This window comes from Heterodontus francisci, chromosome 25, assembly GCF_036365525.1.
Source record: "Heterodontus francisci isolate sHetFra1 chromosome 25, sHetFra1.hap1, whole genome shotgun sequence".
NCBI lineage: Eukaryota > Metazoa > Chordata > Chondrichthyes > Heterodontiformes > Heterodontidae > Heterodontus > Heterodontus francisci.
Genome location: NC_090395.1, coordinates 58856619 through 58869801, shown reverse-complemented (window position 1 = coordinate 58869801; position 13183 = coordinate 58856619). Strand labels below are relative to the sequence as shown.

Below are 13183 nucleotides of genomic sequence, written 5' to 3'. Positions count from 1 at the left end.
CCAATAGTTTCACAGCACTGACGTTAGACTCACTGGCCTGTAATTACCTGGTTTATCCCTGCTATCCTTCTTGAATAATGGTACCACATTTGCTGTCCTCCAGTCCTCTGGTACTTCTCCTGTGGCCAGAGAGGATTTGAAAATTTGTGTCAGAGCCCCTGTTATCTCCTCCCTTGCCTCACGTAACAGCCTGGGATACATCTCATCTGGGCCTGGGGTTTTATCCACATTTATCCCCCTAAGACAGCTAATATTTCCTCCCTTTCAATGCTAATATGTTCAAGTATATCACAATCCCCCTCCCTGATCTCTACACCTACATCGTCCTTCTCCATAGAGAACACAGATGAAAAGTAATCATTTAAATCCTCACCTATGTCCTCCAGCTCCATACACAGATTGCCACTTTGGTTCCTAATGGGCCCTACTCTTCCCCTGGTTATCACCTTGCCCTTAATTTACTTATAAAATGCCTTGGGATTTTCCTTTACCTTGCCCGACTTTATCTTTTTGACCAGGATAAATTTTTGCTGAGCGTTAAGAAATATTTGCTTAAAAGTCTGCCACTGTTCATCCACTGCCCTTCCTCTTAGTCTATTTTCCCAGCCCGCTTCAGCCAACTCTTTCTTCATACTTCCGTAATTGCCCTTGTTTAAGTTAAGGACACTGGTTTGAGACCCGAGTTGCTCGCCCTCAAACTGATTTTGAAATTCATAACCATTTTGTGATCACTAACCCCCCCAGAGGATCCTTAACTACGATATCACTTATTAATCCGACCTCATTACACATTACTCGATCTATGTTCCCGGGTAGGTTCTGCAACATATTGCTCTAAGTAACAATCCCTGATGCACTCTACAAATTTGTCTAACGTATATTACATGTAGGAATCCCAGCAGCCAAATTTTGCCCAGCAAGGTCTCTCAAACAACAATAACATATATGATCAGATAATCTGTTTTAGGTAAAAACAAAATACTGCAGATGCTGGAAATCTGAAATTAATACAGAAAGTGCTGGAAATACTCAGCAGCTCTGGCAGCATCTGTGGAGAGAGAAAGAGAGTTAACGTTTCAGGTCTGTGACCTTTTAGCAGAACTGGCAAAGGTTAGAAATATAATAGGCTTTGAGCAAGTGAAAAGCCTATTGTACTTCTTTCAATTTAGTATACTGTATTCGCTGCTCACAACACAGTTGCCTCTACATCAGGGTGACCAAATGGAAACTGGGTGATCACTTTACAGAATACCTCCGCTCAGTCTGTAAGCGTGCTCCTGAGCTTCTGGTTGCTTGCCATTTTAATTCACTATCCTGCTCACGCACCAATATTTCTGTCCTTGGCTTGCTGCAGTGTTCCAGTGAACCTCAACGCAAGCTCGAGGAACAGCACTCATCTTCTGATTAGGCACTCTACAGCCTTCCGGAATCAATGTTGACTCAATAATTTCAGAGCATGACTGCCTTCATTATTTTATTTTATTTTGTTTTAATCCTTTTTTAACCATGGGCCTGCCTTAAACTTGTTTTTCAGGTTTTTGCTTTTGGACAGAGCTGTTCATTATTCTGCCATTAACACTCTCTCTGGACTAATGCTTTGTCTTTTCCTACAACTATTAGCACTCCCTTTGCCTTTGTTCCATGACATCTTGGTTATTTAATCTCCCCTGCCCTCTGCCCTATCACACACCTTCCCTTTTGTTCTTCTCCCCCCACCTCCTTTTCATTTGCTGAAAGTCTATTACACTTCTAACCTTTGCCAGTTCTGATGAAAGGTCACAGACCTGAAACATTAACTCTGTTTCGCTCTCCACAGATGTTGCCAGACCTGCATTTCCAGCACTTTCTGTTTTTAAATCTGTTTTAGGTCTTGGTTTTATACCTCCATAGCTGCATCTTCAAAAGGAGCAATAATGTGCCTCGCCCTTCTTACTTTCATGCTTATGTGCCAAAAGGAAAACATGAGTTTGGACAACATGCAGGTCACATTTAATTGCAAACAGCAGCTCTTTAAAAACTACTGATTGACTGGATAACCCTCCCTGTGAGCCCGGGACATTTCCTGCACAGGGAGATGTGGAAATTAATAAAATGAGCCAGCATTGTGAAATGGCAGGAAGTGAGTTGTACAAGCTATATGTGTGCTATGTCCAGAATGTGCAGGAATCCTACCAGCACCGTAACAGGACTTTGTAGTTAGTCCCACAAACCTGCCTAGAAGGACAAGGACAGCCGGCACATGGGAACACCACCATCTGCAAGATCCCTTCCAAGTCTCACATTGTCTGGACTTGGAAATATATCGCCGTTCCTTCATCATCACTGAGGCAACATCTTGGATCTCCCTCCCTAACAGCACTGTGGGTGTACCAATACCACACAGACTGCAGCAGTTCAGGAAGGCAGCTCACTACCACCTTCTCAAGGACAGTTAGGGATGGGCAATAAATTTTGCCCTTGCCAACAATGCTTTGCAGCCTCTTATTAAATTCAGATTGGTAAAATCAAATAAAGTCAAAATAAATGTAAATGCCTTAAAAAAATCAATTGTGTTGCACAGAAAGAACAGACATCAGGACCAATAATAAAGAGGAGAAATGCTGGAAGTACTCAGCAGGTCTGGCAGGATCTGTGGTGAGAGAAGCAGAGTTAACATTTTAGGTCAGTGACCCTTCATCAGTTCTTTTGCTTTTACTTTAGACTTCAGGACAAGTTTGCTTTATTGTACCTGAACCATTACAATTCACAGGACATGCAAAAGTTAATAATCAACAGCACACCATTGCTCCTAACCTCTACCCTCAATTCAAACAAGAAAAACAGGAAGTGAGTTGCTGACATCCCAGTGTCCATAATATTGAAGAGGCTTTTACCAGAATTAGGGTTTTGTCAACTTAATGCTGAAGTGACCTTATGAAATACTGTGTTATTTATTAACTAGATATTTGCAATAAGTAAAAGCCTGAGCGACATTGCAAATAATGAGAGATAATTGTGCAAATCATCTTGTTTAACACGGGTTCTCAGTTATTCTCAGACTTCAGAAAGCATTTTGAAATTAACATGAATGTCATTTTGAAGTCCGAAAAAATCTTTTTGCTTCTAATTTGGTCCTGTCAGGTGAACTGCTGTAAGTAATTATAATTGTGACTTATTAACACTTACTGAGATGATTTCTTAAGATAGAAGGTTTTTGTAACTACTTTTCACCAAAAATATCTCACTATTAATTGATTAGTTAAATGTATTGCTGAAAGTAATTTTTGGGGTCCTAGATATAGTGTGCGACTTATTGTAACTCTTACTCTCACCGACCGTATGTGGTACTGGAGCATTTACAGTCCTGTAAGCAGGAAGCAAACTGGAGGCCAGTTATACTACACATTTTACATAAACAGCCAATTGAATTTAGGCAAGTGACATGAAACCATCTGTAAGAATTAATCTCACACCACTTTGGCTTCATACTAGTTGCAATAATATTGAATCAAAATGATGTTAAAAAATTCTCAGGTAGCCCAAAGAACTTACTAACATCAGAAAAAAAAAACTTCCTTTTTGACTTTTGTTTAAGGAAAGGTATTCAGCTCCATTTTCCATTACTGGAGAATAATGAAGAGTAATTATATACTTTGGGTCTGACACCTCCCCATCTCAGTGGGCACTGGCCTCAAACTGGAACCTGTGGTATGACAACACCCTTTTAAACCTTTGGTATCTGACCAGCATTTCAGTAAAAACTGAAGATAAAATGAGTTGCTTGGATATTTCCTAAAGCTTCATTTTGCTGTACAGCATCATATGTATAAAATGACAATATTTATGTTGCAACCAGAATCTGCCTCCTGAAGCATCTTAGAACCCATCTCTTTTGGTGGTTCCCAGATTCTGTGAAGTCAGAAGTGGCATCTCATTGATTTGACGACAATGTTGGCATTGGTGACAGTAAAGTAAATGTGCTTTTATATACTCATTCATGGTATAGTAGGATTTTGGTCTCTGCCCATAATATCTCACATGGGGACTTTCTTGTGTTGGCTGGCAAGGGATATGGGGTTAGGGCAGAACAGTGGAATTGAGGTAGAAGAACAGCCATCATCTTATTTTATGGTGGAGCAGGCTCGGGAGGCTATATGACCTATTCTTGTTTTGATTTCTTCTTTTTATGAAGGCACAAGGAGGGCACATTGATAACTAATTGGTTCATTTCCAGTTCCTCTTGTGGACCTCCTACTGGCTAGTTACAGAATAGCATAGGAACAGCCCTGAGTCACATGGCTCACTGGAATTCTGTGTATGGTTAATTTCACAGTTACATTTGCGATAGAAACAGCAAAGAGAAGACATTTTTGCATATGTAGTTACAATGTTGCCACATATTGCAACCTGAGGAATGTTCATCCCACTATGATTTAGTGTTTTTGCAGAAATCACATGCCAGTACCTTCCTGTCCCGGACCCGGAGGGCTAATGTTGGCCTGGAGGAAGTAATGCAGAACAACCAGGAAAGAGAGTGCTTTGAGGAAAAGTGTTCTCCAGAAGAAGCTCAAGAGATTGCTAGAGATAATCTGAAAACTGTAAGGATGGCCACTAAAATGATTCTACACAAATTATCTACTCCAGAGAGTCGGTTCCATCAGTGTTTGAAAGCATAAAACACATGCACCTAGAAATTGGGCCATGTAACACCCATTTCTTGGACACTAGGTTGCCCATTAAGGCCCCCAAAAGGCAGGCAAATGCACCATTGTAGGTTGCTCCCAGGGAAAGCAGCCTACCTGCAAATGGAGCCTGTGCCTGCTTCTCCAAATCCTACATCAAAGAACCTGACTGTCACTCTCAACCCTTGCCCCCACTCCCCATGATTGCCCCGACCAGACCAGACTGTGGCCCTGATCAGACTCGAGCACCAACTTACCTGACAGCTGTTGTGCTGTTAGCAACGGCCCGATTTTTCTTTACACTTCCCTGGCTTTATGACAATGAAGTTCAAGTCTCAATATCTTAAAAGGCTCAGATCTCACCAGGCCGGACCAGGGTACTTACCCTTTGCTTCCAGACTTCCTCAGCATGCCCAAATAGGCAGTCCTGAATTTCGAGACCATAAACAAAGGATGTTGGAGAGGTACCAGTAAGCACACTAATATTTGTCATAAAATCTAAGTCTAGAAATTACTGTTGCTGATATTAGTGAACAAACGTATGACATGTTTGTATAGATCCCTTTCTATTTTATTTTGGCCAAGGCATTAACTCATTTAAAACAGATGGATTATCCTTACATTAAAGTAGTGGGCAAAGGAACGTCAGAGGACATTTGCCTGCTAACATCTAAGTGTGATCTCTAGGATATAATTAGATGACAATTCGGGGAATATATATAAATGTTATCATATTCTGACTTTATTTCCAATATGTCCTCACATCCTCACTGTTTAATATATTCTGTTGCTGATGGGTTACTTTTATTGTCATTTGTTTCAGGAGCTTCTTAATAATCTACTGCTGGACGATTTATCTCTTAGAGCAGATTCATACATGGAGCCTCTTAATAAGAGGGTCTACTGTACATAAGGGGACCAATTTTATGAATTCAGGGAGCTATACCCATTAGCCACACATACTGGCAATTGGAGGGAAAATCATTGACGATGAACCCATAGTTTCCTAATATGTGGGACCAGTGGGGAAGACTCCCAAACAATACAGCACATTCGTAACATCCCTCCTAAGATATTAAGAAGCATGCATCCATTTGTTGGCTGCACATATTAAATTCAATTTTTTTTTTGCAGGAACAGTTTCGGAAAACACATAACGGTATGACTTTTTTTCTGTAATAGTTCAGTGCATGGATCAGACATTGAATATATTTATTATTTGAAATATCTTTGCGAAAATAACAGGCAGAGAAATTTCATACGAAAATATTAATATGTTCATTCCTAAATATCACACTGCCAGATTTTGACCCTTTTAGATTTGTTAGTGAGGAGAAAACGATTGCTAATTTAACCAATTATTTGGGATTAACTTTCTGATTGGATATTTCAAATTTTCTGCATTGTTAAACAAAGGAGTTTCTTTTTACTGTTAGATTTAATATTATTTTTAATATTTAATGGATACTCAATTTATTAAATTATTTGCCGCAAGGGAATTTCAGCAAGTTAATTTTTTTTTCTATTTTAGAAACTTGTTTCAAAAATGTGTTCTTTGGTGGCATTCATGGATCACAAGGTTTGATTGGAGGAGTTACATCAATGATGATGGAAAGTTTGTCAACGAGTGATTGAAATAACTTGCATGTAGCTGAACTTTATAGCGATCCACACTGTGCCCCCTAATTTAAGTAAAGGTTGGGAATAGAGCATGCGATAGCAGAATAAGGGGGTGGGTGAGTCTGCAACTTTGTGAGACGTGGAGGCCTGGTCAATTTGAATGGCCTGTTGCCACTTCCATGTTTGTGGGTTTCCTGGCCCATTGATATATATGTGGGTCTCTCACCCACCCAAATGATGCAACTTCCAGTCCAAGATCTGACCACTATTGAAAGCCCACCTCTTCACAAGAGACTGCATTCAATGAGGTATTACATTTCAGCAATTGTTTGCCATTAGAACTAAGTCTGGAGATGGCTGTAAAGTGGGGAGATGTTCTCTGATGCCTTCCTGGAGGTCATGATATCTGTTGTGAGAGCCAGGAAAGATGTGCTTTTCGCTACAAGCAAAAAGAAACCTGGTGCCATATCTAAGGTGGTGAGGCTTGAGGTAGCTCAGGAAGTCAACAGCAGAGTGTGATGCTGAAGACGTGGATCCAGTGCAGAAAATGTGTCCATAAACTCACTAGTTCAAGACAGGTCAAAACAGGTCCTTCTTTGCCCAACGCTTGAAATGCACCTACTTACACTCTCTCTTGTCCCTCCTACACCATTCACACCCATTCTTTCCCCACTACCAATAACAAGGGTCCACTGTACCACCTCTCATCCTTGCTTATCTCTCACTTCCTTCCATCACTGCTGTCACTCTTGCCATCCTCATCTTGTCTCCTCCAGTTTGCTCAATCTGCACTCCCTCTCAGCAAATCAGCTCAATTCATGCAGGTAGCCACCTCCGGCAAACACATTACATCCCTGTTCCTTTAAAATCTGCCTGATTTTCCCTTTCAGCTTATGCACTGCATCCAGAAGTAAACATCCTTGTTAACCACTCAGAAGGCTGTCCTACCCTTTTTGCAGGAGAAGAGAGTGCAGAACATGAGGGAGAGGACCAGAACAGGTGGAGGTCCACAGGATTGTGTGGAAGTGTGCCTGGCGGTAGAGGAGTCACTAGTGATAAAGCAACATTGGTGATGGTGAGGTTGACAGCTCAGCAGAACAGGGTGACCGATTTTAGCTGAGTTCCTTTCATTTGCAATGACCAATGCATCTTCAACCAATTTCAGCAACTCAACCAGTATGGCCAAGTGATTCATGTTTAAATTTACTTTTCCTTGTCACCATTATTAAATCTTCACCCTTTCTTCTTTTCTCCAGGTACTTCAGATGAAGACCAAGATCCCCTGCCTAGAGGGGTAGAAGATGGATTGGGGAAACACATCCCTCCTGAGGAAGTACTGTCAAATGTTACAGCCAGTGTAGACAATGACACATTGAGTGCGCTTGTTTATGCGACAGCTGGGCTGGCAACTGGTGAGTTTCACAGCTCAAGTGAGCATCTGCAGATAGTGGTGGTAGGGACAGCCAAGGGCGGAGTTTAATTGCACCCTAGGAAGGGCCCTGATTTGCATTTCCTTCACGTGCCTCTCGCCTGTCTGCAGTGGGAGCATCGTCGCTGCGATGAGTTGCAATCTTTAAAATTACGACGGTCGGGAATGCGGCAGGTTAGGGTCAGGAGACAGACTTTTAAAATTTTAACCCCTTGTCACTCCATTTCCTGCCTGTCAATTGAGGGGGTGGTGGGGGTGTGGTTAAAATTGAGGCCACAAAATTCCATCATTAGTAACTTTTAAGTACTGGAAAGAGAAGCATATGATCTTGTTGATACTCAAAACCCAAAACCTTAAAAGCAACTTCTAGGCTTATGAATTTCACATCTATATTCATATTTAAAAGACAAAAAAGGTATGATTTATATCCTCCTTTTATTCATTCTTGGGATGTGAGCATCACTGGCAAGGCCAGTATTTATTGCATATCCCGAATTGCCCCTTGAGAAGGTGGCGGTGTGCCACCTCCTGAACACGGCAATCCATATGGTGCAGGCACATCCACAGTGCTTTTTCCTGTGGTGGTTTGATATAACTGAGTGGCTCACCAGGCCATTTTAGAGGGTGTATAAGAATCAATCACACTGTTGTGGAGGAGCTGGAGTCACATGTAGGCTAGACCAGATGAGACTGGATGATTTCCTTCCCTGAAGGACATTAGTGATGGGTTTTTACAACAATCTGGTATCTTCATGATCACTATTAATGAGACTAGCATTTTAATTCCAAATTAATTAATTAATTATATTTAAATTCACACAGTTGCTCTGGTGGGATTTGAATTCATGTCTCCAGAGCGTTATGTCAGGCCCCTAGATTACTGGTCAAGTAATATTACCACCACACTACCAGAGAATTGCTTTAGAAATCTATTCCTTTTGACTAAAGAAATCAATGCTTAGTCCTTCCCTTCTAAAGAATATTGTAGTAACAGCTAGTACACATGCTGTAGTAATGGATAATAAAGAAAAGTTTCCTGCTTAGTGGCCGTGACAGTATGGATATTACTGACTGACTAGGAGCCACTCCCACAGTTCAAATCAGTTCTGTATATTATCCTTACACCAAAATGTTAAAATCTTCAAAAGGGGCAAACATTTCAAAGTGCCAGGTATTGGCAATTGGATTTTTGGAAGTTTATTATTGAACATGGTGCAGTGGAATAAAGGATGAATGGCAGCATTAAAGAGAATTCTTTGTCATTTTATGTAGAGACAACCCGCAATAGTCAGGTGTTGCATGATGTCTTATACTAACCCGATTTTCATTGCATGAATGGCGTGTTCATGATTTGCATGTTTTTCAGTTAAAGCAAAAACAAAAACTTTCTTATAATTTTGCTGAAATGACAACGTTCCTTTAACATAATTTTTTTTGTACAGGTAGCATTGAACATCTCCCCTGTATCCTGAACCAAAGTAAGTTTAGAATATGATTCATCAATCAGATAGATCTGTCTCTTTGCAGGATGCAGTTCAAATCAAAATGCATTTCTCCAAAGGCTGTATTATTTTAATTAGAATGGAATTTGCAATAGTGCAAGTGATTTCAACCATTAAAATAACAGCAAGTAACCACATTGAATTTAACCACATTGCCTACTACTTTTCAGGGAAAAAAGACCCAGATAATAACAGGGAGGCAGGAAGTAAGTTGGCGGGGTGGGGGTGGTGGTGAGGGACTGGTGCGGTGACAATGTTGAAAATGCTGGTGCCTTTAATTAACCAGGACTTATTTCAGAGTTAATAGAGAGCAGGTGATGGTCATTACAGCTTGTATTTAAGGGCTGGGATCTCCCCTCTTTCCCCCCCCCCCCCCCCCACCCCACCCCGCAAAGTCAGGAAAGTTACCCCTGGATTGGGAGTGAGTTGAGAAGGAAAGAGTGGAAACTGGTATTTGTGCTGAATTGTGGATTGAGAATAAAATAGTTGTGAATCACAGACTATCTCCTACTTCCTGATTTTGGTGAATGGATATCTTCTAATTGATCGGGGGTGGGAGTGGGGGGAGTTGGGGAAGGGATTTGGTGGCTGGGAAATCTGGAAATATGAGTTTCAACAGGACCAACGTCCCTCCGGTTTCTCCTTGTTGTGCACGGCCGGCTTGTCACACTCTGTGATCCCTTTAAGATCGCCACACAAATGCATGTCTGGTGCATCTTAAAGGAACCATCCGTTGTGTATGGTCTGATTGTTCCCTGCACAGTAGGTTCTGTATTGCTGTGTGGCTACGTAGCTAGAGGAACATTGATCAGGACCTGATTTAAAAATCACTTTCCCGGCTGCAGCCAGTTGAATAAAAAGCTGTTGGTTGGGTGGGTGGAAATCCGGGAACCAGAGTGAAGGTGAGCCGGACATGGGGCTGAGGGGTGGTAATGTTGAACATCAGAGGGACAAGGAGTTGGATATCGTGGTGGCGGGTAGGTGGACATTTGGTGGGTGGGTGTTGGTTGGATATCGCTGATCAAATTGTGGAGAGGCAGGAGGACAGTTTACAAGGGCAGTTTGCAAGGATAGCTGAGTAACCCAGAGAAAGCACACCTTGCCCACAAACAGTGTTGGAAATGCATTTAACCGTTCCATTCAGCTGTTCTCACTGCGCTTTTTATTTTTAATTCCACCCCCACCGTCCATCCTGGGGGTTTAAAATTGACCCCCGAGTGTCCCTTTAAATCTGAGTTTAAAAATGTAATACATGAATATTTTTGAAACACTGGCATTTTACTAACGCATATTAAAATGGTTTACGATATATAAATCCAGCCAAAAATGCATGGTGAGTTTGAATGAATGAGCATGTGATCGTGTACTGAAGCTTTTCCGTTTAGGTGTCTCTTGATTAGCATCAAGAATAATCCAACATACCAATTTTCATTACAGCTAACTGATTCAATCACTGATAGGCATCACGGTTTACCACAGGTGATGTTCTCCACTGATCCGAGCCCTGAAATAAATGATCTTTCTGCAATAGAAATAAATACCTCATACCATGCCCTTTCTCCTCTCTCTCTTTCCAAAAGCCTTGCCTCCCAATAAAACATGATTCTATGGTTGTAGCCAGCCCTCCAGTTCTTTGCTGAATCAGCCATTCTTCATGTGGGAGTCTGGACAGTGATTAACAGGCTGTTGTTTATAACCATGAAACTCATAATCGAGCTGATCCTATCCTTACCTGATATCAAATTTCCACTCGGAGTCACAAAAGAGCATCCAGAGTGGGAATTCTGCCCATTTCCCCCCTCCCCCGGCAGCAGTGTTGCTTGCAACTCCAACTGATGATCAGCAGACAGCAGCATTCAAACTTACGGCCTGTTTGGCATACGCACACTCGTATGGAGCTCATTATTTGCGTTGACATCCAGTGCAAATTCTCTGGGCCTTTGTGGTTCATTTGGTGAGCACCAGAGTACATTTCAAGAGACATTGCCCCTTGTTACAATTGCCTTTGCCTATTCCCTATTGCTTGTGACTTAATATGCAAATATATTCAAATTTTAATTGTGCAAACACTATCCCATTAATAATTGCAAATAAGTGAATAATTGGGATATTTACAAGCTGAGAATAGTATTTCATTGTCAAGGAAAATGCAGGAAGGAATATAAATGAAATGTGAATTTTAACATTGAGTTAGTTTGAAGTCTGCAGTATGTTCTCATCCTGCACCCTAAGTGGTCCTTCTGTTTCAACTCTTATTTCTTATTGCACCACAAGCCTTAAGAGAGGACAGTCTGAAAACCATCTTTAACATAGGAAAGGAAATCCTTGAAAGGCGAAAGGAAGCTGTTCAATTTCATCTGGAACTGCTCAATTGCAAACAGAATATTTTGGAAAGGGTAAAGAGAGTACTCGAACAAGAAAAATATTTACCTTGGCCAAAGTAATATAAGCTTTAAACAATTCCTGTATTGTTTATTTTGAATGCAATATATTATTAGTGGTTGTATGCTGAATAATTTTAGAAAACATCAGAATCTCAACTTTGCAATGAAAGAATGACACTTTGTAAAACCCTTTGCACTTTTCTGTAGTGCTATGTCATAGGATTGCAGCAATTCCAAACATTCTAACTGTAATACTAGAATAAAATCTTTGCAATAATTTGTGTACAGCATATTCTTTGCTACAGAAGTTAAACCAAAATAATTTTACATAGAATTACATGGAATGTACAGCACAGAAATAGGCCATTCACTCCCAAATGTTCCATGCCATGTATATGCTCCACACAAGCCTCCTCGCACCCAATTTCATCAAATACTATCAGCATAACGACAACTACTTGCATTTATATAGCACCTTTAACATAGTAAAACATCCCAAGGCACTTCACAGGAGCATTGTCAAACAAAATGTGATACCAAGCCACATCAGGAGATATTAGGACAGGTGACCAAAAGCTTGGTCAAAGAGGTAGGTTTTAAGGAGTGTCCTAAAGGGGGATAGAGAGAATTAGGGAGGGAATTCCAAGGGTTAGGACTTTGACAGCTGAAGGCATAGCTGCCAGTTATGGAGTGATCAAAATTGGGATTGTGCAAGAGGCCAGAATTGGATGAGTGCAGATGTCTCAGAGGGTTGTAGAGCTGGAGGAGGTTACAGAAATAGAGAGGGATGAAGCCATGGAGGAATTTGAAAACAAGGATGGGAATTTTAAAATCAAGGTGTTGCTTAACCGGGAGCCACTGTAGGTCAGCGAGCACAAGAGGGATGGGTGAGCAGAACCTAGTGCGAGTTAAACTTCTATTCCTCTCTCCCTCATGTTGATCTAGTTTCAGTTTAAATGCACCCATGTTATTCACCTTAACTAATTCATGTGGTAGCGAGTTCGACAATCTAACAACATTCTGGGAAGAAGTGCCTCCTGTATTTCCTATTGGATTTATAGGTTACTATCTTATATTTATGGCCTCCACTTTTGGACTCCCCTGTAAGTGGAAACATTTTCTCTACATCTACCTTATCAAACTCTTAATTTCAAGAACCTCTATGACATCACCTCTCAGATTTCTCTTTTCCAGAGGAAAAAAGCCCCAGTCTTTCCTGATAAGTATAACCTTTTAGTTCTGGTATCATCCTTGTAAATCATTTTGCACCCTCTCCCATGCCTCTATATACTTTTTATAATAAGGAGACAGAACTTGCAACTGGACGCGCCTTCCTGGAGCTATCTAAAACGTGCATTATACAAACATACAAATATAGGAATTAGGAGCAGGAGTAGGCCACTCGGCCCCTAGAGCTTTCTCCACCATTCAATAAGATCATGGCTGATCTGATTGTAACCTCAACTCCACATTCCCGCCTACCCCTCATAACCTTTCACTCACTTGCTTATCAAGTGTCTATCCACTTGTGCCTTAAAAATATTCAAAGACTCTACTTCCCACTGCCTTTTGAGGAAGAGAGTTCCA

The 13183-nt window shown here is 41.0% G+C and overlaps 1 protein-coding gene across 1 annotated transcript; it reads left to right on the top strand.

The window, feature by feature from the left end:
• Positions 1 to 2973: 2973 nt before the first annotated feature.
• Positions 2974 to 11873, top strand: LOC137383894 (coagulation factor X-like). Its single transcript, XM_068057267.1, has 6 exons — positions 2974 to 3130; positions 4417 to 4577; positions 5796 to 5820; positions 7538 to 7693; positions 9153 to 9188; positions 11487 to 11873. Exons 1-6 carry the CDS (start codon positions 3064 to 3066, stop codon positions 11654 to 11656), a joined length of 615 nt encoding a protein of 204 aa, XP_067913368.1. The 5' UTR covers positions 2974 to 3063; the 3' UTR covers positions 11657 to 11873.
• Positions 11874 to 13183: the final 1310 nt, after the last annotated feature.

Coding starts and splice junctions, on each gene's coding strand:
- LOC137383894 (XM_068057267.1), top strand. CDS start 3,064: ATGAATGTCATTTTGAAGTCCGAAAAAATCTTTTTGCTTCTAATTTGG. Junction 4,578..5,795: donor CTAGAGATAATCTGAAAACT/GTAAGGATGGCC, acceptor TTTTTTTTGCAG/GAACAGTTTCGGAAAACACA. Junction 9,189..11,486: donor CCCCTGTATCCTGAACCAAA/GTAAGTTTAGAA, acceptor TTGCACCACAAG/CCTTAAGAGAGGACAGTCTG.